Source organism: Chelonoidis abingdonii, chromosome 4 (genome assembly GCF_003597395.2).
Source record: "Chelonoidis abingdonii isolate Lonesome George chromosome 4, CheloAbing_2.0, whole genome shotgun sequence".
Lineage (NCBI taxonomy): Eukaryota > Metazoa > Chordata > Testudines > Testudinidae > Chelonoidis > Chelonoidis abingdonii.
Genome location: NC_133772.1, coordinates 82,500,342 through 82,527,321, shown reverse-complemented (window position 1 = coordinate 82,527,321; position 26,980 = coordinate 82,500,342). Strand labels below are relative to the sequence as shown.

At 45.2% G+C, this 26,980-nt stretch overlaps 1 protein-coding gene across 1 annotated transcript in view; it reads left to right on the top strand.

Annotated features, from left to right (window-relative positions):
* The window catches only part of PLEKHH1 (pleckstrin homology, MyTH4 and FERM domain containing H1), an 89,283-nt gene that overhangs the window by 32,286 nt on the left and 30,017 nt on the right, over positions 1 to 26,980 (top strand). Inside the window, exons 7-18 of the mRNA XM_032774746.2 lie at positions 5,891 to 6,897; positions 10,255 to 10,333; positions 11,592 to 11,683; positions 12,648 to 12,798; positions 13,828 to 13,967; positions 15,042 to 15,152; positions 19,400 to 19,486; positions 20,525 to 20,686; positions 22,370 to 22,450; positions 23,562 to 23,741; positions 24,503 to 24,611; positions 26,057 to 26,169. Coding sequence (XP_032630637.1) covers positions 5,891 to 6,897; positions 10,255 to 10,333; positions 11,592 to 11,683; positions 12,648 to 12,798; positions 13,828 to 13,967; positions 15,042 to 15,152; positions 19,400 to 19,486; positions 20,525 to 20,686; positions 22,370 to 22,450; positions 23,562 to 23,741; positions 24,503 to 24,611; positions 26,057 to 26,169 — 2,312 coding nt within the window. The remainder of the gene's footprint in view (positions 1 to 5,890; positions 6,898 to 10,254; positions 10,334 to 11,591; positions 11,684 to 12,647; positions 12,799 to 13,827; positions 13,968 to 15,041; positions 15,153 to 19,399; positions 19,487 to 20,524; positions 20,687 to 22,369; positions 22,451 to 23,561; positions 23,742 to 24,502; positions 24,612 to 26,056; positions 26,170 to 26,980) is intronic.

Here is a 26,980-nt window from a genome sequence, read left to right as displayed (position 1 = left end):
AATTTCTCTATACTTCCTCCCCGGGTAGAGGCATCCACATTGCCAAAGAGTCACCATCACAAGTGGCACTATTGGACTTCTTGTTGACATCTTACCTGAGAGGAGGTAAGGACTGACTGAGCCAAGGAGACCGAACTCTCCCCATTGCTCTGGGGGGAGGGAGGAGAGTGTTCCCTCTAGCACAAGATTGAGGCATTTTGGCAGATGAGGGTGGAAGAAGCTTACATTGCCTGTGCCTTTGCTGAACCTGTTCCATAGGTGCTGGAACTAGGGGTGCTAGTGCACCCCTTGGCTTGAAGTGATTTCCATCATATATAGGGTTTACAGTTTGGTTCAGTGGCTCTCAGCACCCCCATTATACACATTTTTCCAGCACCGCAGACCTTTTCTGTGGCTAAAGAGAAGACTTTCTTCTCTAGGACTGTGAAACAGCACCTTTCATCAGAATATAATTCACTTAAAAAGGAGTAAATTTCCTTTTCCCCAACTTTCCTAACCTAAATTGAGTCCATTAAAAAAAATAGTCTAGAAATGGGAACAGATGACCTAGATTTGGACTAGGCAGATAGAGAGCATTTCTCTCCTGCTAAGCTCTTATTCTGAGATGTTTTATGCCCCCGCCCCCACCCCTCCAGCACCAGGGAAACCATGCAAAGTTCTCGCCAAATCCCAGCACACTTCCGGTCAGGTGCTTTGCAAGCGGGTTTCTCTCATCCCCTCTGGCTCTGGCTGTTTACACAGACAGAATGGCTGGTAAGCTGCATTAATAATCTAGTATTAAGTGTTCCCTGGATCCCAACCCATTGAACAGCGGACAGCTCAGCACTGCCCACCCAACCCCTACCCCCACCTAATTGCACAAACTTACTGTGCCAGGCTAAATTGAGAGGCCCCAGTAGATAGATAAATCTTTTGCAGCCAGTCGTGCTGATATTAACAGCTTCATCTACTAGCATCTCCCAACATTCCTGGGAACCTGGAAACGTAGCGTAATATTTCATATGAATGGCATTTTTGCAGAGTTACACTGATGTCAGGTTGAGGAGAATTTATGCAAGGATCATATTAGGACTGGATGGGTATCACAATCGGTTCCTTGTGCCTCTAGGGTCACACACTGGTGGTCCGTGTTCCTTTATATCTAGTAAGAGGACATACCTGCCTAGAACAGCACCCTGCCTTCCATCTTCAGGGCTCTTTAAATAAGTCTGCCAGTCCAGAGTCCTTAAAACATTCCCCTAATGGGTCTAATTTATGTATATACAGTTCAAAAACACTGAGTCCTAGTAATCTTCTCCCCAGGCTACTCCCACACCCCCCCAGTGTCTCAAACTTAGTCCTGGGTGTTCCCACAAGAGAGGATCCAAGCCTTCCATCTTCATTCTAGGTTTTCCCTGCTTTTGGGCTGGGCAGGCTGCAGTCTTATTCCCCTACTGTCTCAAACTGTTATGCAGCTTCCTCTCTTATTGCCTTCTGCTGCAGACCCAGGTGCCTTCCCCTAAGCCCAGTTGGGCAGCAGGTGATCAGTCACAGCTGCACAGGACTCCGCTCCCTCTCAAAGGGCCAGTCACCCTGTGACATTTCTCAAGAATGTGGGTTTTAGGCTCAGATCCACAAAGGTACCTAGGGGCCTAAGCCTTAGATTTAATCACATAAGTTCCAGGACTGTTCCATTGTGGATAAACACTTAAACAGTGATTGAGAGAGAGAGGATGGTGGTCTATGCCAGTGGTTAGTGCACCAATCACGTCTTCATTAGTTGTCCACAGTGGAACAGCTTCAAGTAGGGTGACCAGATCACAAGGATGAAATATCGGGATGCATGGGGGGGAACAAAAAAAAAAAACGGCGGCGGAGAAAAAAAGGAAAAAAAAAAAGCAGTTTCATAGAGGCTGGCGGCATTAGCAGGCCCCGTTCGTGCCGCGGGATTGCACACAGCGCCCCGGCCGTGCGCGCTGCCCTCCCCGCAGAGCCTCCCGCCTCCCGGCCTGCCCCGGGCACATGTGGTGCGTTGCGCCGCCTGCGGGGAGCCCCGCGCCTCTCCCGCTCGGCTGCGCTCCAGCTGCTCCTTCCCGCCCGGGGCACATAGAATCATTGACTTTAAGGTCAGAAGGGACCATTATGATCATCTAGTCTGACCTCCTGCACAGTGCATGTGGCGCTTCCCACCGCCGGCGAGGAGCCCCGTGCCTCTCCCGCTCGGCTGCGCTCCCGCGGTTCCTTCCCAGCTGGGCGGCTGCCACTCTGCCGGGAAAGAGCCACTGGAGCACAGCCGAGCAGGAGAGGCGTGGAGCTCCCTGGCAACGATGGGGAAGTTTATCGGTATGGGGGACCCCAACCGGCTCCTCGCCCCTGTCTGCTGGCCGCCCCGCCTGGGACAAGTCTCACCCCCACAGCCTCTCTCTGCCACGTGTTTCCGGCGGCCCATGCCCCCGGGCCACGCTACCCACCTGGGCCCTGCCTCCTCTGCGCTGCCCCCAGGCCCACCGTGCTACACCGCGGGCTGCAGGGCTGGAGCAGCCTCCGTGGTGCACTGCAGCGCTCCTGGCCCCAGCCGGCCACGGCCTGTGTGCCCAGACTGCTGCACAGGGGCGTCTCCTCCCCAGGCCCGGCTTGGGATCCAATGGGGCAGTGTGGGGGCGGGGCTGGGGGGAGGGATTTGGGGAGGGATTTGGGGATCCAGTGGGGGAAGGAGGGGGCGGAATCGGGGCAGGGGGCAGGTGAGAGCCCCTCTGGCTCCACCTGTGCGCCGGAGCAGAGGGCAAAATTGTTTCTTTGTCCCATGTCCCGACCAAACATCGGTCGGGACACGGGACAAACAAGCAAATATCAGGACAGTCCGGATAAAATCGAGACATCTGGTCACCCTAGCTTCAAGAGGAGAGACTGAAGGAACCCCACATGAGAATATCCGATAGTTCAGTGGTTAGACACTTCTGTTCAAATCCTTTTTAGCAGAGAGGGGGAGACTTGAACTTAGGTTTCCCACGTCTCAGGTCAGTGTTCTAACCCTTGGGCTAAAAGTCATAAGGCAGACAGCAGAACCCCCTGCTCTTTGTACAGCTGTTTTATGTGGCATGAGGCAGGCACCTAACTCATTCCTGTAAGAAACACCTTAGGGGTCTCTAAACAGAGATAGTTGCCTCCGTACAGCCCAAACATAGATGCAGAATGCCTTGACGGGTGGGGCTTTGCACACACCCTTGTCATCGGCATCTCCCATTACCTAGTTTAGGTGGCACCATGTCTAGCATGCTGGCTTTGTGGATCACATTCTAAGGTGTCTATCTCTCCCCATTCATTGTATAAGGACCCGAGGCACTTAATTCAGGCTTTGTGTATTGTAGCGTATTCCTATGATTTTCTAGAAGCCTAAAAGTTAAGTGCCATGACACTCAGTGCTGCAATGCTTAAGTCCCTTTGTGGATCCTACCCTTATTCTCTCCACAATCAGCAATAATTTCCCTTACCCTTTGTCCTGTCCTCTGTCCGTGTACTGTTTCAATTTGCAGTGACCTTGTAAACCCTGCTGGCAGCTGAGCAAGGCTTATGAAGTCTGTGATACTCAGGCACCATTATCAATTATATGTTGTTATTCCTGGATATTCATATGTATATAATTTCTATCTAAAGCATCTTGGAATCTGGTTCTTTGGGACAGAAGACACAATATAAATGGCAAAGTGGTGAGAAGACCTGAAATGATCCATGTAATTTCCCATTCTATTGCAGACCCTACACAAAATTTTCTAGGCTGTCAGGATTTTGCAGAAGGTCCAGAGAAGAGCATCTGAAATTATTAGACATTTAGGGGCAGGGTGTGGGTTTCTGTCTGAGAAAAGATTAAAAAGATGGGGGTCAGATCATTTATTTGGCCCTCCTGAGCAGAAAGGCTGAAACCCTAGCAGAGCTGGCCTAGAGAGGTTCAATGAGCAGTTTCCGCACTTCCTTGTTCAAACTCACATAAAGACATTGTTCAGATCAGGCCCTACACTTAGGGGAGGAATCAAGATGGAGACATGGCTACCCTCTGAGGTGCTATTCCCTCACCAGCTCCACAGTTATTCAGTGAAAAGTTAATACCAGTCCTGCCGTTAGAGTAACTATGAGCTAATGACCTAAGTGCAGTGCTGAGAGGAAGTGCTCTGTGTTCAGTTCCCACCACAGACTTGCTGAGTGACCTGGGGGCATATATTTGCTTAATCCACCAGTTTTGTAAAGCATTTTGGGGTATTAATTTGGCTGACAAACTCTATATAAATACAAAATATTATTATTTTTTCACCATTAACCTACTCACAATGCCCCTTCGTAGTCTAAAACTCACTGCATCTCCAGAGGGTAGGATCAGGGTCAGTGACTATTGGGTAGTTGCATGATTGTGTGCTCCCATGATGTTCCCATAAAGGCACGAGGCACTGAGGAGGCCCATGGCCTCCCCATGGATATCCCTGACTTAGGGGGGTTTGTAGGCCAAACCTCCTGCTAGTTGAGCAGGGGTACGCCATCCTTCTCCACACCCTCACTGACACCATTAGAAGGTATCTATAGCATTCAGATAGTCCTTAAGACTACGCAGTATGGAAGAGAAGAGGAAGATATGATAGAGCAGAGCTATTATATCAGTAGTTCTCAAACTTTTGTACTGGTGACCCCTTTTCACACAGCAAGCTTCTTAGTGCGACACCCCTAATAAATTAAAAACACTTTTTTATATATTTTACACCATTATAAATGCTGGAGGCAAAGCGGGGTTTGGGGTGGAGGCTGACCACCTGTGACTCCCCATGTAATAACCTTGTGATCCCCAGTTTGAGAACCCCTGTATTATATGGACATTAAATAAAGGAAATTCGGAAGGCCAACCAGGCATTCCTGTTTATCCCATCCTGTAACACAACATACACATAATGCAAACATAAACCTAAAAAAGGAAATTCTTATGAACAAACCATATTATACATTTAAGAGACTTGATACCATGGATATTATTGGGGAAAACAGCTTAGAAAGTTTTTAAAGGAATTTAAACATTCATATGAATGAAGGTAGCATCTTTAGCTGGTGGTAATAGTTACAAAGGCTCTCAAATCTTCATGCTTCAGGGTATCCACTGATCACCAGATGGGGATAGAAGGAAATCAAGCCAGATACTCCTCTAGTGTAATGTGGTGTAGCTCCACTGAAGTCACAGGGGCTATACAGCTTTACACCAGCTGAGGTTCTGGTCCATTAGCTCACCTGTGACATAATGTTGCATGGGTATATAAGTTACTGGAGACATTTCTCTTCCCTCTGATCCACAGGGTATTGGCTGCTGTCAGAGAAAGGACACTATTATAGCTGGACCATTGGTCTGTTCCAAGGAATATGTCTACACTGCATCTGGGAGTGAGCCTCCCAGCCTGGGTCCACAGACTTATGTTTGCAGGGTTCATGCTGCTGCGCTAAAAATACCTGTGTAGACATTGCTTTGACATTGTGATTTGGGCTGCAGCTCAGGCACTCAAGCCTACCTTCTCCACCCCGCAACTTGAGAGCCCAAGCCACAACATCTACACAGTTATTTTTAGTCAGTGCTTAATTTGTAATGAAAAGAGGTGCCGGGGCTCAAGCAATTAGGTCCTGGGTCTCAAGCAATTTCTTAAATTTAATAACTGATGTGGCAACCCTACAGGTGCTGGGGCTAAGCCCTGACACAAATTAAACACTGGTTTTAGTATGCTAATGCTAGCCCTGCTAATGTAAGTCTGTGGACCTGCTCATGCAGTGTAAACATACCCAGTGGCTGAAATACATCTGACATGAAGTTGTCCTAACAAGCAACACTTTGGACATTAAAACATAAAAACATTTAAATGCCCTAACCATCCTCCTTCTTTCTTTTTAGATCTAACAACCATCCCTCCTATTGAATCTATTTGGAGCTATAACCCTTTGGTGCCCAAAATGTTATTGTCAACCTTGCTTGAGAAACCAGACCAGAAGTCCATGTTCCTTGGGACGGGTGTCAAACAGGAGTGTCCAGGAAGAGCTGCTAAAGGTGTTCCCCCTACACCAGGTATGACCCTTGTTGATGAAGCCTCCATTGCAGAAGAAGACAATAAATCCTTGCCCTCACAGAACATGCTCAGGGTCATCCCTGACCCATCAAACTGGAAGCCCTCTTTAGAGAAAGATACGTTCCCTACTGTAATCTCTGACACTAGCTCAGGGTGCCCTGATCCCACACTACTGGACCTCACCATTGAGTCCACAAGTGTCCTTGAAGCCCTGGCTTTCCAGTCTTCCTTGGGGGGGAACCAGAATTCTCTTAGCACCTCAGATCAGATGGCATCAGAGCTGGGAAACTCCTCAGATGAGCTGAGTGCCAAGTTCCGCTCCCACAGGCTGGACTCGCCTTCCTCAGGGGAGATGATGAGTACCCCTGATGGCTGTCTCCCAACTGCAGAGCCAACACTGGATTTGCCATCACACGTTACTTCAGCACAGCCAAGCTTTCCAGGGAGAGAATGTGGACTAGGCAATAGTCTGACTCTCCCAAAAATCCGGACACCCAGCACCCCAAGAGACAGTATCCAGCTAGCAAAGAGACATTACAGCCAACCCCAGCCAGGTGCTGATTGCTTCCATCATGTAATGAGCATAGAGGTTGGCACCTTCCAGCCCATAACAACACTGTGTCCTGCACAAGTGGAGGAGACAGACATTGATGATGATGAGCTGCCAGAGAAGATGGAGACAGATGGATGTCCAGTGGGGGAAGAGACTGGGATGGGTGTGAAGATTGATCAGCATCCTGGTTCAGGCAAAAATGAAGCTGGGAATTCTGAAGCTGGACCACTAGACCCAGGAGGCAAACCTCCTACTCCACCACTGCACAGGTTCCCATCCTGGGTAAGAAATGCAGGTGGCACTACATATACTGTTCTGCTCACCTTTCATCAGTACTTGGGTGCTTCAGTCAATAAAGGTCGGGCTTGTGTTGCCTAGGTGAAGGCTTATAGTGACCTTTATCTGGGCTGTTTGGCTTCTGGCAACCTTAGTTAACTTATGAAGGCAGCCATCTTTATCAAGCCAAATAGTTCTAGATAATGGAACATACTGTTCACATTGGAAACTTTTATTCTTTTCTTTTCTTTAAAAAAACAAAAGCAAAAGATTCTCTGGAAAAAAATCCCACCCAGGAAATATTAATCTTGAGAGATCAAACCCAAAATCAAGAAATGCAAATCTACAGTTGAAGGTTCATCCTTAATTCTGTCCCCATGTGAAATTACAAGCTGGATAGGTGGGAAGGGGAGAAATAACACTGGGACAGACTGTTGTAGGAGACAGGGTCAGAAGGATCTGTCACCACTAGAGAATGCTTCCCTCCAGAACCTGAAAAGGAGCTCCATATTCCAAAGTCTCCACATTATTCTGCTATCACTAAAAGTAAAGTGTGCCACTGGCAAAGCATATGTCTCGTCCCCCTCTACTGTGCAGCCCACATAGAAGATAACAGCCTACAACCATTACTACCAGTTACTCCATTAGTTTAAGTGGCAAAGGTCTGTGTGATATCTAATGTTCCAACCCTGCTGAGGAACAATCTGGGTGTTTGTTTAGTTTGTTTTTTAAAAATCCAGGAAATGACACACACAAACTACATTAAAAGAACATTTTTAAGGTTGGAAAGTTAAGCTCTCAAAAGTTAGGAATTGTCAGAATTAAGGTTGCCTGTGCAACCTTAATTTGGTCCCCTTGTGCATGTGCTTTATGATATAGTCAGCTACGTCTATATTATGAGTGAGGGATGTAATTCCCAGCTCATGTGCACAACTAGCACTAGCTCTCATTGAGCTACCATGAGGATGTGTATGTGCACTGGTAATCACGCCCCCAGCTCGTAGTACAGACATAGCCTTTAATTATATGATCACATACAATTTTTTTCACAGGACTCCTCCTTTATTCAGTGCATAGGATGAGCCTTCTGTGCAGATGAATCAGGGTTGTATTATAAAGGAGGCTGTTGTCTGTAGGATTCCTGCCTGACTTGTTTCAGAATTTGGGAGATGTGTGGTGAATGAGACAGGGGATTGCAGGAAGAGAAAGGACGGTCTCATGGTTAAGGTTGTTGAATGCTGCCCTGGAGAACTGGGTTTTATCTGTGCCTCTGCCACAGAGTTCCTGTGTGATGCTAGTTGAGTCACTTAAAAAAGTGGTCCCCAAACTGGAGTGTGGTCCCCTGGGGTAGGTGGGCATGGAGGAACAATCAGAGGGTGGATCTTGGGGGGGCAGGCCAGCCCCCATGAGGGACAGGGAGGAAGTGCCCCCCCAGCCCTGCTCTGTCCCCAGTCCAGTCCCAGCTGGAGCTCTGCTCTACCTAGGATGACCAGATAGCAAGTGTGAAAAATCGGGACAGGAGACGGGGGTAATAGGTGCCTGTATGAGAAAAAGCCCACAAAATTGGGACTGTCCCTATAAAATCGGGACATCTGGTCACCCTAACTGCACCCCTCTGCTCCAGCCTCATCCGCAGCTCCGCTCTGTCCCCAGCCCAGTTCTGCCCTCATTCTCTGTTCACCTCCTGGCCAGCACTGTCTCTAGCCCCAGCTCTGTCTTCAGCCCAAGCTTCTCTGCTTAGCCAACTGTGCAGGAACAGAGGGGGCATGCGGACAGATTGCATTATTAGTAAGGGTGGGCATCAGGGCTGCCCAGAGGATTCAGGGGGCCTGAGGCAAAGCAATTTAGTGGACTCCTTCCATAAAAAAAATTTGCAATACTATAGAATACTATATTCTCATGGGGGACCCTACAGGGCCCGGGGCCTGGGGCAAATTGCTCCACTTGCCCCCCTCTCTGGGCGGCCCTGGTGGGCATGACAGGAAAAGTTTGGGCAGAACTGGCTTAAACCTAACTTTTCATAGGTGGTCACTAACTGTGCATTCCTCATTTTCTGGGTGCCCTTGGGTCTGATTTGCAAAAATGCTCAGCACGAACAGCTGGAACTGAAGTCAATGGGAGCTGTGCTTTGAACATGTAAAGTGCTGTGTAATGCTAAATTCGCTGAAAAATCAGGTCCTAAGTGTCTCAAGTGGGGCACCCAAAATTAGTGGACACTTTTGACCTTGATCACTCTGTGCCTCAGTTTCCCACCTGTAAAATGGGGATACAACCACCCACTCATCTCACAACGTTGTTGTGAAGATAAATTAATTAAAGTTTGTGAAAATCTCAGATACTGTAGTGATAAGTGCCATAGAATTTCCATAAGGAATTTAATAATTGTCTTCAGAGCCAGATTTGAACTGTGTGTATTAAATAAGACACCCAGTGAACAATGAGGAGAAACCAAACTATTGAATAGTTACTCATTCAGTGAGTACTGTTTGTGCTGTGCACTGAATGAAGCAGGGATCCTATGGAAAAAATAGCATGTGCTCATGTAATTAACGACTGTATTATAATGCATATGCATATGGTTAACCTGAATATTGGGATATCCTAAATTTTGAGTGCTTGATTTTCCAACCTTAATGCTATTTTCATGTATTTTTTATGGATAATATTATATATTATTTGACAATGTTTAATTATATAGCGATAGCGTTTTTAAGGAATAAGCATGAGGATGCAGAATTAAGGATTATCTTCCAATCTTAACTCTGTGTTTGCCCACTTTTGATTGCTTGATTTCTCAATCTTATGTTGCATTAGTGACAGATTTTTTTCCCATGGAATTTGTGCCATTTGTGAAGCTCTTTGAAATCTTTAGAGAGGAAATGCCATATGTTATGGTAACTCAGGCCACGGCTTGTTCAAATAATTCCACCTATTGCCTCCGTTCCCTTGGCAAAGAAGGGGAATCTTTCACAGATGTTCACTTTAGTCCTTTTTTTAGTATATTTTAATGCAGTGTTCGTCGCAATTAAACCAGCATTTCTAAATTATTATTTAAACTGATGATTGAATGTAGATGTCCCAGCTTGAGGATATGATCTCTGTAGCACTACCAGCAATTCAGCTGTGATTCAGGGGATGGGACTGGATATCCCCACTATGGCTCCCTTCCAACCACCATGCAGTGGGATGGATCAGTTTCTCCTTAGAGATTCTTTCCTTCATGGATACGGCTGCCAGTCAGGACAGAAAGGAATGTGAGGCCATTCAATCTGAACAAGTGAAATAGTTCAGTTGACTTACAATTTAATCTTTATATTCTGGTGCTTTTTCTGACCATCACCCTATGCAATGCTATTATTCCAGGAGAGTCGGATCTATGCAGTAGCCAAGTCTGGCATGAGACTGTCGGAGGTGGCCCTCAGGACTGACTCTCCCAGCCGGAGTAAGTTTGAGATAAGATCCTTCCAGAGAGAGAGCTTAGGCTGAGGTTGTAAGACATTAGCCTCTGGCTGTTCATCTTTTCTCCTTTTCTTTCCTGTTTTCAAATCAGATCTCACCCTGGCTGTCAGCCAGGTTGAGGAAGATATCTGGGCCTAGATGGGTATGCCTACACTGCAGCTTAGAGCGAGCCTCCCAGTCCAGGTCCACATATTTGTGCTAAGCAGGGTTTGATTTAGTTCACTAGAAATAACTATGTAGATGTTGTTCGGGCTCTCGAGCCTGGGGCAGTGAGTGAGAGGTGCAATGTCAAAGCAATGTTGACACTGCTATTTTTAGCATGCTAGCATGAACCATGCTAGCATGAGTCTGTGGACCTGGGCTGGGAGGCTTGCCCTCAGTTGCAGCACAGAAATACCCTGAAGGACCAGTCTTTGGGGTTTTTTTGCCTCTATGTTAAGTAACTTTGGGGTGGGGGAGAGCGATTTACCTCCTTCCACACTTATGACAAGACACTTCTCTGCATACCCTGCTGTTGCCTGCCTGCCTGTGATCTGCTCTCAGGCTGTGGTGACCCCACCATCACCATCCACCTATTTCTAAGATCCTACAGCCTTTGGTGACCTACCAAAATGGCACAGGAAGCTAGGCATGGAACCTTTCAAAATGAAGATGGGGAAGGCAGTTAGGGAATTAAATATTTGACATGGTCCTCTGGCACTGACTTCTTTTGGCATAGTGCTCTGGCTGGCAACTCTGTGGTATGTGTGTGAACCTCGGTAAGTTGACCCTATGTAGCTACAGGGATTGAATAGATCTAAGCCTAGCCCTGGGCCCACAAAGTGGGGAGCAATGGAATACCTTTCTTGTGTGCTCTATTAGTAAGATGGCCAAACAGTCTCACCCTAGGTCAGTTAAGTCATGGTTGGTCATGCACTTCTCCACCAGAATGCTAAAATCTCCTGGTTCTGCCTCTCATTATGTGGTTCACTGTGCCTGGCTGCCATCACTCTGGGAGGAATGTAAGGGTGGGTGAGGTGTCCTACAGGCACATTGGAAGAGGAAGTGCAGTCACCTTCGAGAACTTTCCAAAATTAGTAACCCCCACAACCTTTGCAAGATCAAGTCTTCCAGATGTACCTCCTTCTCACTAGTTCGTCTTGTTGAGGTTTCCTATTGCTACATTGTGCTTCACATCTACTTCCCTCCATTAAAACCTGCTGTTTTTTCACCAGTCTTTGTTCTCTCTCTAAATTTTCTAGTTTTGAATTTTCCATCATATTCAGCTTCTGGGCCATTTACTTGCCTTATCTACAGAAATGTCACGGTTCCAGTCTACACCACGCTGAAGGGGGTAAGAGATTACTTCACCTTTTGTGTTAAGAAAAAAATGGGGAGGATTGCCACCATCTTGAGAGTAGCAAAGGACAACACTGAGCAGATGAGGGCTTGAGAATGCCAGGGAGCCCTGCAGACTGGCAGGCTGCAGTGGAGTGGCAGATGCCACATACACACATGGTAGTAATAGATATATTTAAAACTATTTTATCTTTGCCAAACTGAGGGCAATATTGGCAACTTGCTAAGTCCCTGAATACATCATCAAATTTGCATAAAGTGAAATTTACAAAGTTCAGTCCACTGAAGCTACAGATCCCCATTCAGTGGGGATGGAACCCTGGTATATGTTTGAGACTAGGCAGTTCGTTGGAAGCTTCAGGAAGATGGGTATGGTGGAGACTAGTGAGGTCTTGGAGGATGGAGGCTGGAGGGTGAATGAGAATGAAATAGAACAGGGGTTTTCAAACTGGGGGTCTGGACCCTCAGGGGGTCACGAGGTTATTACATGGGGGGTCTCAAGCTGTCAACCTCCACCCCAAATCCCGCTTTGCCTCCAACATTTATAAGGGTGTTCAATATATAAAAAAGCGTTTTTAATTTATAAGGGGGGTTGCACTCAGAGGCTTGCTATGTGAAAGGGGTCACCAATTAAAAAGTTTGAGAGCCACTGAAATAGAAGATGGATTTTGGGAGCCCAAGGGGAAAGATTGGGTTTGTGGAGCCCTAGGAAGACAGAATCTGGGGAGGCTCAGGAATATGGGACCTGGAGGGGAACATGACCTGGTGAGTCCCTGGAGAAAGAGGAATGAGACTTGAAAACCTCAGCATGATGGTGAGTGGGGTGAGAGGGCCTGGGTAGCTTTGAAGAAATGAGACTGGCCCTGTTCTGTTTGTTCTGTCTCTTTATAAACTGTAGCATGTGTCTGTATTGGAGATCTTCCTTCCTCGCATTCTGATCTTGAAGGCTTGTTTTCCAGAAAGCCACCCAGATCAGCAACGTTCCTTTCTTAGATGAGTCCTCAGGCTCTGATGATGACTGCAGCTCCCATGCCAGCTTCAGGACCTCCAACGGTGGATCTGAGATTAGAAAGACTAGCATTCCAGGCAGCCCTCGTGCTGTGAAACGAGGTAAGGTGAACCCAGTAAGTTGAGGAGAGCAGACAGACTTGGGCTGCCAACCATTGCTCAGTAGAAACCAGTCTTCTAGAATAGTCTTAGTCTACAGTGGAACTCTGACACCAGGACCAGTTTGGGGATCTCTCCATTTGATTGTTACAGCCAAATGATTGTGACACATAGATCCTTGGAATCATGAGCTTTTCACATTAGTTGTATGCTAAAAGAAACACCTTTTTCTTTCCAGGCCATCTGTTGGGCATGCTAGTGCTAACTCACGTCAATCAACTTCTTGTTGGCCCCTATTAGCTCTGTCACAAGCTGGTAAATTCTGCACCAGAAGCCAAATGGCACTTAAAAAGGTGCACAATTCTTTCCTGCTTTTGGATCATCATATAAATTGCATCCTGATCAGTATAAGTGAAGGTGAAAAACATGAGAATGAGAACTGGATCCAGTCTAACTTTCCAAAAAACAGCACTGTCATTGCGAGTGGCGAACAATAAACCTAAATTCTATATATATGGTTTAAAATTGTTTTTCTCATGCTGTGTGTGGTTTTAAATGGTCTCTTCTCATGCTGTACTGACTAATGTGTATGTGTGCCACTGGAATCTAGAGGCAGAAGGATAACAGAAAGTGAAGTTATACTATTAGTAACAGATGATTAGGGTTCTCCTTTAGTTCAAGGGGTAGAGGCTTGTGGTTTGACAGCAGGGATTCTTGAACTCTATTAGTTAAAATTCTCATGTGTAGTTTGGTTAGTGAGTATTGCCTGTGTTTAGGCAGCCCTGAATTCATTACATTATAGAATTCCTTCCCATTCTCATATTTATAGAAGAATGGGTCCACAGGCCTGGGTGGTGGGGTTTGGATGTCCAAGATTTGGAACAATATCTGATTGGTTTGCTCACCATGAGCCAAGTAGCTTTGAGGTTGAACTGGAGGCTTTTTCAGACAGCGCAGGCTCAGGGTGCAAGTTACAGATCTCACACAGATACTGAGCACATAGGATTCCCATTGTCCCTTAATTCCTGGCAGGTGTGTCTATGTCCTCACTGAGCTCAGAGAGTGATTATGCCATCCCTCCTGATGCCTACTCCCTGGATGGTGACTATTCAGAGCCAGAGCACAAGCTGCAGCGGACATCTTCCTATTCCGCCGATGGTGGAGTCTGCAGTGTAAGTTTTATACCCCCTTGGACATCAGTTCTGGGTTATGGACACAACACTGACCCTGAAAGGGGATTGGCAAAGCTACAGTATGAAGGATCTGCCATGCCAAACCAGACTGTTGATCCAGCTTGTCTCTGGCATCAGCCACTGCCTGACACCCCCATAATGTACTTGGCCAACTGTGTAGTGCTGAGGACTGGGGATATAGTCCTTCCTGACCCCGGGACCATCAGTATGAAGTTTGATTATCTACACCAGTTTTCTGCATATCCCACTCTTCTTTAGGTGCTGGTTGTGACCTCATCCATTAGTATAGAAACAAAAAGTTCTTCATTTGGAAACATGGGAGGCATTTTGATCTAGTGATTAGAGCAACAAAACAGGAGTCACAAGACCCAAGTTTTATTGCCGACTCGGCCATTGATTGATTGTGTGATATCAAGCAAATTGCTTAACTGCTCTGTGCCTCAGTTTCCTCCTCTATAAAATGGGAGTAAAGATAATTGCACATCTCTATAAAGAGATTTGAGATTACCAAATGAAAAGTGTTCCATAAATACCCAGTGTTATTTTATCATCGCTGGTATGGGCTTGCTTCTGCAAGCACAGCTACAGCGTGCTGCATCAACAAGAATGCTCCTTTGCAGCCACAACATTACTCTTGCCTAGCAGCAAGGTAAGACAAAGGGTGAACCACATAGCTCAGTGGCATGAGATGTATTTTGTTTAACCTCCCATCTCCTCACCTCACCTTACTTCATTTATGTTTGAAGAATGCTTAGCATGTTGTATGGGAAAATAATAATTTTCAGTGATTCAGGCAAGCTGTGAAAGCATAACCAGTCCTGCCTTCCGATATCATCTTCATTGCCCCACACATCCACCATAGTACGTACACATACATGAGCAGTAGTAGATTCTAAAATTTATGCAGTGATGTGGGCTCTGACATCTGGCAATCTGAGCTGGAGAGAAGATGGGAGATGCTGGAGATCTGACAGATGGCAGCCCTTGGTGTGCGCGCTTCTGAGTTGCTTTCGTCTTGTGGTCAGGATAATTCACCTATCCTTTATCCTCTAGGAGCCCATGGAGAAATCTGGCTATTTGCTGAAAATGGGCAGCCAGGTGAAGACATGGAAGAGACGTTGGTTTGTTCTGAGAAATGGACAAATCATGTACTACAAGTCTCCAGTGAGTAAGAAGCAAACACACCAGTGCCAGACACAGGGGAAAGGCCGCTTGAAGTCTGAGTTAGTTTCATTAACCAGTGAAAGGTGCCACATGGATAGCCCTGGCAACTGAAATCCTCTGTTTATTCACATAACAGAGACCACATGGGCAGCTGCAGTCAGGGCTGGTGCTTCCATTTAGGCGGTCGCCTAGGGCACCAGGATTTGGGGGGGCGGCAATTCGGTGGCGGGGGGTCCTTCCGCGCTCCGGGTCTTCAGCGGCAATTCTGCGGCGGGTCCTTCACTCGCTCCGGGACCCGCCGCCGAAGTGCCCCGAAGACCGGGAGCGCGGAAGGACACCCCCCCGCAATTGCTGCACGATGGAGCGCGGAAGGACCCCCGCCAGGGCGCCAGAAACCCTGGCGCACCCCTGCTGCGTGCAGACTTGCCCCCACCACCCTGCCAATGTGCCTCACCCCTGACCCTGGGGTACAACCCCAAGGATGAGGGAGTCTCCATTCAGTCATTAGTTCTTCTGTTCAGACAGAGGACCCTGTGTAGTGGTGTTTTTGTGAAGTAACATGAGTATCCACTAGGAATGCTTGAAACTTGTTGACTGGCAGCATACAGACCACTGACAAGCAACAAAAAAAAAAAAAAAAAAAATGTTTATCCTCACATTGATCTTACTGTAATATGAAAACAAATGCAAAAATAAATGCTAGTGCAACATTAAGGACATGCAGGTAGGCACTCAGATGTGAAGAAGTGAGAAAATTAGGACTGACCACAGACTATTAACCCTTCCAATATGTACAAACATATGGTTCAGTGTTTTACCTGCATGGTCCCATACAGTTTCTCAAATAATACAATAGCATACCATTTTTTTCCACCTAGTGGTATGTGATCATTTAAAGAGTACTACAGTATATACACACAAGGGGCTGTATTGTGTTGCCAGTTTAATTTTCATACGTCCTGAGTTTTAAGTGCTTAACTGTGTAACATTAACATTTTCTTTCATATGATTTCCTTGGAATGTAGGCATTGCCTAATCAGCTAACAGGATCTTCTAGTCCAGTATCCTCGGTACAAAAGTGGCCAACGTGAGATGTGTCACAGGGTGGGGTGTATGTGTGTGCGCAAGAAATTCTACAGTGGACAGTTATCCCCTCATAGGGGATATTTCTTCCTCACTTACATCAGTTTGTGGCTGGCTTATGACCTGATATATGAGTGGGTTTTAATCTTTTTTTTTTTTCTCTTAATCCTACCTATGGTAATTTTAAATGTTTTCATTATCCATAAACCCTCATTCTTTTAAAAAATCTTACAAACTTTTGACATTTCTGCTATTTAATGGCAGTGAGTTCCACAGATGCATTGGGTAAAAAAATAGGTTTCCTTTTTTCAATTTTAAATTTATTAGTGTAAAAAGTTAATGTAAAAAGAGCTATTCAAAGAAGTGTAAAGAGGAGCACCAATTCACCATCATCATATCATTCATTCTCTTATTTACATCTGTTCTCTAAACAGTTGCAGTCTTTATATTTTCTCCTTACACAGAAGCCTACCTAGGCCCCTAATAATTTGTGTTACTCATCTCTGACATGTCCTCACATTTCTGGCAATAGAGTGACTAGAGCTAAATGAATATTTCCAAGTGAGGGTACACAATTGAACTCTGTAATGGCATTACAATACTTTCAGTGTTCTTTTCTATTCCTTTCCTTGTCCATCTTTTTTTTTCTTTTTGACAACCACTACACACTGAGCAAATGTTCTCTCTTTTATCCACTATTTTGTGAAGCTGTTCAAAAAGCTAGGAAAATTGAGTGTCTCTTCCTTTACAGCAGCGAGGCTAATTACTCTCTAACATATCACACTTTTCGAAGTGTTAATAATTCTGTTTTTTAAATACTGTTTCAACAATTTTTTCTGGTACTCAAGTAAGTCTTACTCTCTTGTAATTTCCAGACCTATTCCTAGTGCCTTTATTAAGATAGATACAGTATTTCCTATCCTCCAGTCCTCCATCAAAGAACTTCTTTTGGTGAGAGATTGCATAACTTCTGCCCACATATCTACACCAGCGACACCATCACAGGACCTAACCAGATCAGCCATACCATCACTGGTTCATTCACCTGCACGTCCACCAATGTAATATACACCATCATATGCCAGCAATGCCCCTCTGCTATGTACATCGGCCAAACTGGACAGTCACTACGGAAAAGGATAAATGGACACAAATCAGATATCAGGAATGGCAATATACAAAAACCTGTAGGAGAGCACTTCAACCTCCCTGGCCACAGCAGACCTTAAAGTGGCAATCCTGCAGCAAAAAACTTCAGACCAGACTTCAAAGAGAAACTACTGAGCTTCAGTTCATCTGCATTTGACACCATCAGCTCTGGACTAAACAAAGACTGTGAATGGCTTGCCATTACAGAACCAGTTTCTCCTCCCTGGTTTTCACACCTCTCTGCTAGAACAGGCTCATCCTCCTGATTGAACTAACCTCGTTATCTCTAGCTTGCTTGCTAGCATATATATACCTGCCCCTGGAAATTTCCACTACCTGCGTCTGACGAAGTGGGTATTCACCCACGAAAGCTCACGCTCCAAAACATCTGTTAGTCTATAAGGTGCCACAGGATTCTCTGCTGCTTTTATAACTTCATTAGCAGCTCACCCAGTTGATTCTTAAATTTCTTCAGAACTCTTGAATCAATCCCATCCGCACCCAACAACTTGTTCTTAAATTTATCACTTTATTCCAGCACCTCATCTTAAACACATCAAAAGAGTAGGTCTGAGGAATGTCATCTGCAGAAAGGAAATTATGTAGCTTCCCTGCAATGTCCTTATTCTCCTTAAATTTTCTTTTTACTCTCTGGTAGTCTATCAGGTTCAACAGTTACCTCACAGGCTTTCTACTTCTATTAAAAAAAGTCATTATTTGTTCCTATGTTTTTGGCTATTTACTCTTCAATTCCCACTTTGCACTCCTAATTTCTATCTTATATTTCACCTACCATTATTTCATTTTCTTTTCTATAGACTTAACTTGGGCTGGGTTTCCATTTTCTGAAGAATACCCATTTGGCTCAAATAACATCTGCTTTAAAGGTGAAAAAAGGAAAAGGAAATTATCCAGTTTTATGACTAAGAAGCACCAGCCAGTCAAGGTTAACTGGTGCCTATCAATATTGCTACTAAAGTATGCACTTGTACACAAATCAGCCAAAGGGCAATTAATTTGTTAGTCTTGTATGGATTTCCATACCTGTGTAAGAATGTACCCTTGAAAGTGCACAGTATAAGAAATCCTAATGATGGCATAAAGGCCAGCCCTGCAGACCACTCATTGATTCACTTTGGGTAATCCTCCTGCGGACTTCCTAGTGGAAACGATCATACAAAAGGAAATTAAGAATTAGTCTTTCATCAGCTAGTAGCTGCTCTGCTACTGATAGCTGCTCACTGGGGAAGAAAAATAGTTCAACTCTGGTGGAATTGATCAAAAAAAATATGGGAGTTATTATGGAAAATTTAGTGCACCAATTATTACCCAGCAAAACAGACAGTCATTTATTCAATATTCAGACAAAGTACATTCACCTGCCAAACCAACCAACCAACCAAACAAACAAAAGCACACCTTTCCAATTTTTTTGAATATTAACATCTGATAGACTTACTTGTTCTGTTAAATGCATGTAATCAGAGATTTCACTCAAAAAAATGTTTTTAAAAGCCAAAACAAAACACTAAAAGAACATGTCATGGATAGTGTGAAGATGCTCACTCTGTAACATGTTAACACTCTGTTAAAAAGAGAGATCTGATTGCTATTACCGTATAACGTTCCTCTAAACAAAAGTTCACTGTTGTAATGATTGTTGTATTGTATCTGACATTTAGAGATTTCTAAAATCTGTTAAAACTTCCTAAACAGAGATATAGTTTTAAATAAAAAGCATCCTGCTCTTCCTGCATCTTCTGCACATTCCTGATTAGCATAGTGTGGGGATATCTCATATTGGTGGTGCCTGTGGGCATGGGTGTGCTGTACTTCTGTCCCTGGAAGCTAAGTTCTCATTAGGCTGGTGGAGGAGGCCCCCTCAGTCTGTCCCTAGGGTGGCAGCCACATGTTGCTTAAGGTGCATCCAGGTGTGATGTCTCATACTCCATACTTCTAGCTGGTGGGTGAAGCTAGTGCTGATCCTTTTGAGAATGTTGCCTTTTTCTCCACAGAGCGATGTTATCCGCAAGCCTCAGGGGCAGGTTGAGCTGAATTATTCTTGCCAGATCATTCGGGGTGAAGGGTCCCAGACATTTCAGGTGAGAATTGCCTTTTGACCTTGCACATAACCACATGCTCAAGGATGTAAACAGAGCTGAGTGGGAGAGGAGTTACTTCAGTCTGGTTGGTGTACTTGGTCATGACAGATGTGTATTGACTTTCCTGGCTTTTATTTGCCTTGTGTTTCAGCTTGGGGAGGCAGTCAGTTTTGTATAAAAATGAGCAAAGGTCCAAAATGCAACCTAAAGCTCAAACCCAGCTTTCTGATGTTTAAAGAAGTTCAGATAACTTTTTCCTTCTGCATTTCCCTCTGTGCAGCCAGCACCTTCTCAAGAAAGGTTGAGCCTTTGTGAGAGAGACTGTCATTGTGCTGCTTCTGGCCCAACCAAAAGCAGTGGTACCAGGAATCTTCTTTGTGAGACCATTCTCATAAGCTTTGGAGAAACATCTACAATTTTGGGTGCATCTCGAAACTGAGTCTTCAAACCATTTGAAATAGGCCCATCACTAGCCCTGCTTGTCTTAGGGCAAGGCATCAGTGCCGGGGGACTTCTTTGTAAAGGAGATGAGATATTAAAGCCTCCCTTGCATTCTGAGTGGGACTGGCATAGAGTGAGCTCCCTTCTGCCCTTCTCGCACTGAAGTTAATTGAGAGTTAATGATAATATCTTGTATTCATGGAACCAGCTTTCCTCTCAAAGGACTCCAAAGCACTTTGGAAGCTGTTGAGGGCAGAGGGCAAAAATTGGCTATAAATATGGATTTATAAATAAAGAAATAGACAGTACTTTACCCACCACTAAAATGCAACCATCTCTATAGTGACATATAACAGCTACTTAATAGACCTCAGCAACATTGCAGAACAAGAGAGGAAATGAAGAAGAATCTAGTATCCAGCAAAAATATTGGGGGAATTTACAGATGTAGCATGTAAATATTTGAATTTGAATTTGGCCAAGGACATAGGGGTTAACTACTCTTATAAAAATACCATATGACCATACAATTCAACATCTGAAGGAGAAATCACACGTGATCAGACTGTGACATTTCCCTGCCTCCTTTCCCTCCAGCTCATCACTGAAAAGAGGACCTACTTCCTGACAGCAGACTCTCCCAACATCCTGGAAGAATGGATCCATGTTCTGCAGAGTGTTCTCAAGGTGCAGGTGACCGGCTCTGCTGCTGTCCCTCAGAATGATGCCAAACCTACTGTGAAAGGCTGGCTCACCAAGGTAGGTGGCTCTACTCCAGTCAGTCTCCCTCCACACCCAATGGCCTCACAGACAACAGCCCTCTGGGTTTATATACTGAGGGACTGCAAGAAGTGTGTGTTTTAATTCTCCCTGGAAACTTGGGGGTTACAGAGAGGCAGAGGTGGATTCGTGAAGTTCAAAGGATCAGGGAAAGAGGATATGATAATTATATACATTGAAGAATGGAATAGAGCACCCTTTCAGGACACATTGACCCTCTCCAATAGTACAGTGCAAGAACAATGCAAAATATTTTACAGCAATTAAAGTAAATGCTTTTATAATGTCACATGTAATTAACGAATGGAACTTGCTGCTGAAAATTATCTAGGAAGCTTTCAAATGGATTGGACACTTATTCATATAAGAATAGCATCAGCAGTTATGTTAGTCAGGATACACTTCCAGGCACTTTGGATTCTCATTCTTCCGGACAAAAAATGATCACTACTTGGAGTCAGGAAATAATTTGTTATTCTCCCCATAGAACAGTGTTGCATAAGATGCATTATGGGGCTCCTTCATGCTGCACTGGCCAATGTCCAAGTGAAGACTAAAGTCTAGCTGGTCTGTAGTTTGCTCAGGGCAGTGGCTCTCAACCTTTCCAGACTACTGTAGCCCTTTCAGAAGTCTGATTTGTCTTGCGTACCCTCAAGTTTCATCTCACTTAAAATCTACTTGCTTACAAAATCGGATATAAAAATACAGACGGTCACAGCACATTATTAGTGAAAAATTGTTTACTTTTTCATTTTTACCATATAATATTAATATTTTACTAACATTTCAGTGTATATATAGAGCAGTATAAACAAGTCATTGTCTGCATGAACTTTTAGTTTGTACTGACATTGCTAGTGCTTTTTATTTAGCCTGTTGTAAAGCTAGGCAAATATCAAGATGAGTTGATGTACCCTCTGGAAGACCTCTGCCTACCCCCAGGAGTACATGTACCCCTGGTTGAGAACCATAGGAGATAGGTCACCAGACTACATGGGCCACTGGTCTGTTCCTTTGTAACAGGGAAAAGGTCACTAGACTAGATAGTCCATTGGTCTGCTTTGGTATACTGAATATTTTTCATTATTTAAACATTTTTATTCATGTATTTTGTATATTGCATTTCAAAACACAATAACAACAGGTAAAATTCTCAAAAGGATCTCAGGGTATGTGTACACTGCAAAGAAAAACCCATGGCACCAAGTCTTGGAGCCTGGGTCAGTTGACTGGGGCTTAGGCCGCAGAGCTAAAAACAGCAGACCCTCCCACCTCTCTGGGTTTCAGAGCCCAGGCTCCAGCTTGAGCAGTACATCTACCCTGATATTTTTAGTCCTGCAGCCCAAGCCCAAGTCATTTGAGCTGGGCTCAGACTCAGCGCCACACATTTTTCTGTGAAGTCTAGACATACCCACAATTACTCAGGCACCTACATTCCATCTTCAAAAGCATCTAACTGGCTTAGGTGCTTTTGAAAATGTTTCCCTGCATCTTTGCAGGGATCACAAATGAAAGATAGTTTACGCTAGCTCAGAGTAACCAGTATAGAGAACCTTCCAACAACAGATTAAATGGAAAGAAAAAATCCCCAAAACTACTGCTGGCAATGCAGTAGGATCCAGTCCCTAGGTTAAAATCTTTCATTCCTTTGTCGTTTTGTAGGTGAAACATGGTCACTCTAAGTTGGTTTGGTGCGCACTGATTGGGAAAACCTTTTACTACTATCGAAATAATGAGGACAAGGTACTTTGTGTTCCTTCTGCTATGTCTCATGTAGTTTCTATCTTCCTTTACCTACTCTCCTTTCTTACTCCAACAATCCCATCCTGTCTCTCACTTCAGCCCCAACTAGTAACTCCCACTCTGCAAAAATGTCTACACCTCCTACTAGAAATACAAATACATTAATAGTCTTTAAATACCAAAGACACATAATTAACGAAGTATGTTCCTGCTGTCTCCCAGATCGCTCCTCTTGTCTCTCTCTCACTTCCTTTGTCTTTGTGCCTGCAAGTCCTACCCCTGCTCAGGGAATGTCAAGCCCTTGTTCTGGGCTCAGCTTCCCAAAGCCCTCCTCTAAGCCTTGCTGCAAGAGAGCTTCCTGGAGCATTCCACTCACCCAGTCCTCCCTACCCATGTGAGTCCTACCCCTGCCCCTGGGACTCACCCTCCAGCATCCACTCTCATGTTTCAGGCTCAGCTTCACTTAATCAGCTGGTTCTTCCTCTTGTTCCTAAGGCCTCTGTACACGTTCTCTTGTAACTCAGCAGGGGCTCTGCCCACCTCTGCCCAAACCTCATCAACAACTTCTTCACCTTTTGCTCTTCCCACGGGGTCTCTGTACAGCTCTCCTCTGTTTCTCCTGGGGGCTCTCTTTTTCTCCTCAGGCAGCTATCACCTGCCCTTCTCTGAATCTGACCCTGCTATCACACAGTTCTCACCTGTGCTGCCCTTTCCCTACAGCCCAGGTGTCTTCACATAAAGCCAATTAGGAGGCAGCTGATGAGTCCCATGTGCACTGGATCCTGCTCCTTAAAGGGTCCAGTCACCCAGACATAAAAGCCCTAATTCCTGACTGGGAATCTAGTGCTAGTACAAGACAATTATAATAATGGGAGAAGGATTGGGCTATAGTTTGTAAAGTACTTTAGGCTCAAGAAGGGGGAGAGGTGCTACAGAAATGCAAAATGATACTATCACTTTTATACCATTTGAACATAGAATTATAGTTTAGTTCGTGCATTTTCTAGCACTCCCAGCAATCTGACCAGGGTTTCCTGGTTTCAGTTTCTTCTTTCTCCATCTTCTCTACACAAAGATAGGATACTTAACTTAGTTCATTTCCTTTTCCCAGTGTCCTCTGGGGCATTTGCACATACGCAAGTCAAAGGTGGAGGAGGTGGACCGTTCCTGTGACTCGGATGAAGATTATGAAGCCACTGCAGGGGGTCTCCTCTCATCCCATTACACCCTGGTGATTCACCCGCAGGATCAGAGTCCCACCTACTTACTCATTGGTACCAAACACGAGAAGGTATGAGTTGATGTCTTTGAAGAGCAGAGATATGTGATGCTGGTATAATTTGGCACCAGTGAGTGGAAAATATAGATGGTTAAACCAGTTTGGATAAGTAAGAACCAACCCAAAAATTCCCCCAAACTCAACCCCAACAGGCGGGTTGAGATTTTGAATAAGGTTTAATGATTTTCTTTTCCCTTCTATTTATTTTTCATTTTTGCTGCCCTCTCTGCAGCTGAGGGCTCAGGATACCAAGATTTCCAAACCCCACCAAAAATCATCACCGCAGAAAGACTTACCTTCCCAGTCCCTCTCCACCCACAATCCTGCAGGCCTCTGTCTTGTATCAGGCACAGTTCACACAGCAGTGAGACAGACATGCATGCACTGTGCACCACTACTCCTAGACAATGGGTGGGGGATCCTTGGAGCATGGTGCTCAGCTGTTCCAAATTCAGAAGCCCCATCCAAACCTGACTTACTCCATCCCTTATGACCTGATGAGAAGTGATAGCCTCAAAGCACCTAGCTAGCCCACCTGTGAGCCATTGCTGGCCTCTGGTCAAACTGAAACTTGGGTGAGCCAAAAGTTAAACGAGTGAAGAGTGAGTAAGAGCGTGTGTGTGTGTGAGAGAGAGAGAAATATATTTACTTTTAATGGTGACCCTTAGCTTTTGGCACCTTGATGGCTGGTCATCTATAAAGATGACAGTGAAATGTCACTGGGTTTCCAGCATCACCTGTTATTTTCATGCTGTTCTCTCCTTTATCCCCAGGATACATGGCTGTACCATCTGACAGTAGCAGCTGGCAGCAGCAGTGCCAAGGTGGGCACAGCATATGAACAGTTAATTGGAAAATTACTGGATGCAGAAGGAGACCCACGTAAGTAGAAACCCAAAATGTCTTTCTATGGTGGGAAAGAGTGAGGAATGGTTATCTTTGTCACTGGTTAGAATCCAGCCACAGAAGAGAAGAGGGAATAGCTCGATAGATCAGTAATGGGATAGGGTGCCTTTCACCTCTAATTATACAGTAGCACTTCAGCAAAGGACTCAGGCACTACAGTAAACCTAGTCTGTCAATTAATTTATCAAAGCATCTGCAGCTCCTCTTACATTGCAGATCAAGCTATAGTAAATATTGAGCACAGAAAGTTAATCCAAATCTGGGATGTTCTTAATAAATAAGAACTTAAGAGACAAAAGTCTGAATCTCTGACTCCCTGGCATGGTTTGCCTCGTGTTTCACTTACCCATGTATCATGGCTGCATGCACATATACTGTTTCTCACACACACACAGCTCCCCACGTATGTATGCATACACACTGACATATCCCTGGATACATACTCGCAGCCACATACATTCACTCCCACACACATGCATATAGTGTCTCATACACACCTATATACTTACTCGTTCCCATATAGACATGTTCACACATATTGCCTGCACACATTCTGAGGTATACATATCATGCATACTTGTGCCAACGTGCATGCATACATGCACACATACTCTCACACCCCTGAATACGCACATACTCTCTCCTGAACACCCACATACAGACATATAGCTGTCTCTGAGCTTTGATCAATATCCCATAATAGCTTCCACTGATAAAGATCCCAACAGCATGTGTCTGTTTCACAGAATCGGTCTCTCACGTGCATCAGCAAGTTGAGGTGCTTCCCACCACAGTCCAGCCTGTGTGAAGCTCTCAGATGGCCTGGTGGCAAATTGCAGGGCTGCTCTCTGCAGCCATCTGGCATTACTTGCTGGCATTCATAGCTACTTGGCCAATGTTAGGCCTTGGCTACACTGGCGCTTTACAGTGCTGCAACTTTCTCGCTCAGGGATGTGAAAAAAACACCCCCCTGAGCGCTGCAAGATACAGCGCTGTAAAGCGCCAGTGTAAACAGTGCCCCAGTGCTGGGAGCGCGGTTCCCAGCGCTGTAAGCTAATCCCCACGGGGAGGTGGAGTACCTGCAGCGCTGGGAGAGCTCTCTCCCAGCGCTGGTGCCGTGACCACACTCGCACTTCAAAGCGCTGCCGCAGGAGCGCTCCTGCGGAAACGCTTTGAAGTTGCAAGTGTAACCATACCCTGAGTGTCATGGCTTCACTGGAGTCAATAGAGTGACACTAAGGATTAATGTGGCCCATGTAGTACTGCTTGCCCTAACTGCCTGCTAGTTGGGCCAGGTTCTTTTTCTGTAGGGATCAGAAGAGGCTCTGGGAGATTTTGCTGGGAGATTCCTTCTCACCTTGTACCAAACTTACACTGATACATTTGTGAAGTTGCATGTTTTTACCTCATCTGCCACTCAGAATCTCCTTTGTGGAAACACCCCATGCTGTGCTACAGTAAGGATGGACTGCACACCTCACTCACTACTCTGCCATCAGAGGCACTGCAGACAGAAGCCCTCAAGCTCTTCAAGGTATTTAGAGAACCATTATACAAGATTTTAGATGTTCTACTCAGTTATTTTAGGGGAGGGGTAAGCTCTGTGCAAGACATTTACTGCGACTCTGTTTGCCCCTACTGTTGGCACAGATGGAGCTAATGTGTCAGTTGTAATACAAGGGGCCAGTCTGTCTACCAGGTGTATTTTATTCTATGCAAAGAACCCTTGGACTGGCTTCTGAATTGCAGGACTTGTCTATCTTCTTCTCCAATACAGCACTGGAGAGAGAAGGAACAACTTATTGTCAGACTACCTAGTGCCTTCCAGCCAGGGTACCTGGGACAGGCAGCTCATCACCTGATACCCTTCTGCCTCTGCTTTGGGCCCTGAAAACATTAATGCCAACATTAAGGCCTGGTCTACACTAGGAAATTCGGTCGGTATAACTATGTCGCTTTGGGGTGTGAAACATCCACACCCCTGAGCAACACAGTTAAACCGGCCTAATCCCCAGTGTAGACAAGGTTAGGTCAACAGGAGAATTCACCTATTGACTTAGCTACCCTCTCGGGGAGGTGAATTACCAGAAACCCTCCTGTCTGTGTAAGTAGTGTCTGCACTGAAGCACTGCAGTGGTGCAGCTGCAGCGTTTTAAGTGTAGACAAGCCCTAAGACTAGAAAGCAAGGATAGGCTTAGGAAATACAGGTTTGCTGAGGGGAGCAGGTAGCAGTGGAGCGGGTTCTTAAAAACAACTGCATTCAATGACCCGAGAGATACGACAGAGGAAGTTCTCTTTGGGGGTTAGAGCAATGGAATGATTCAGGACTAATGGATTCTAATCAT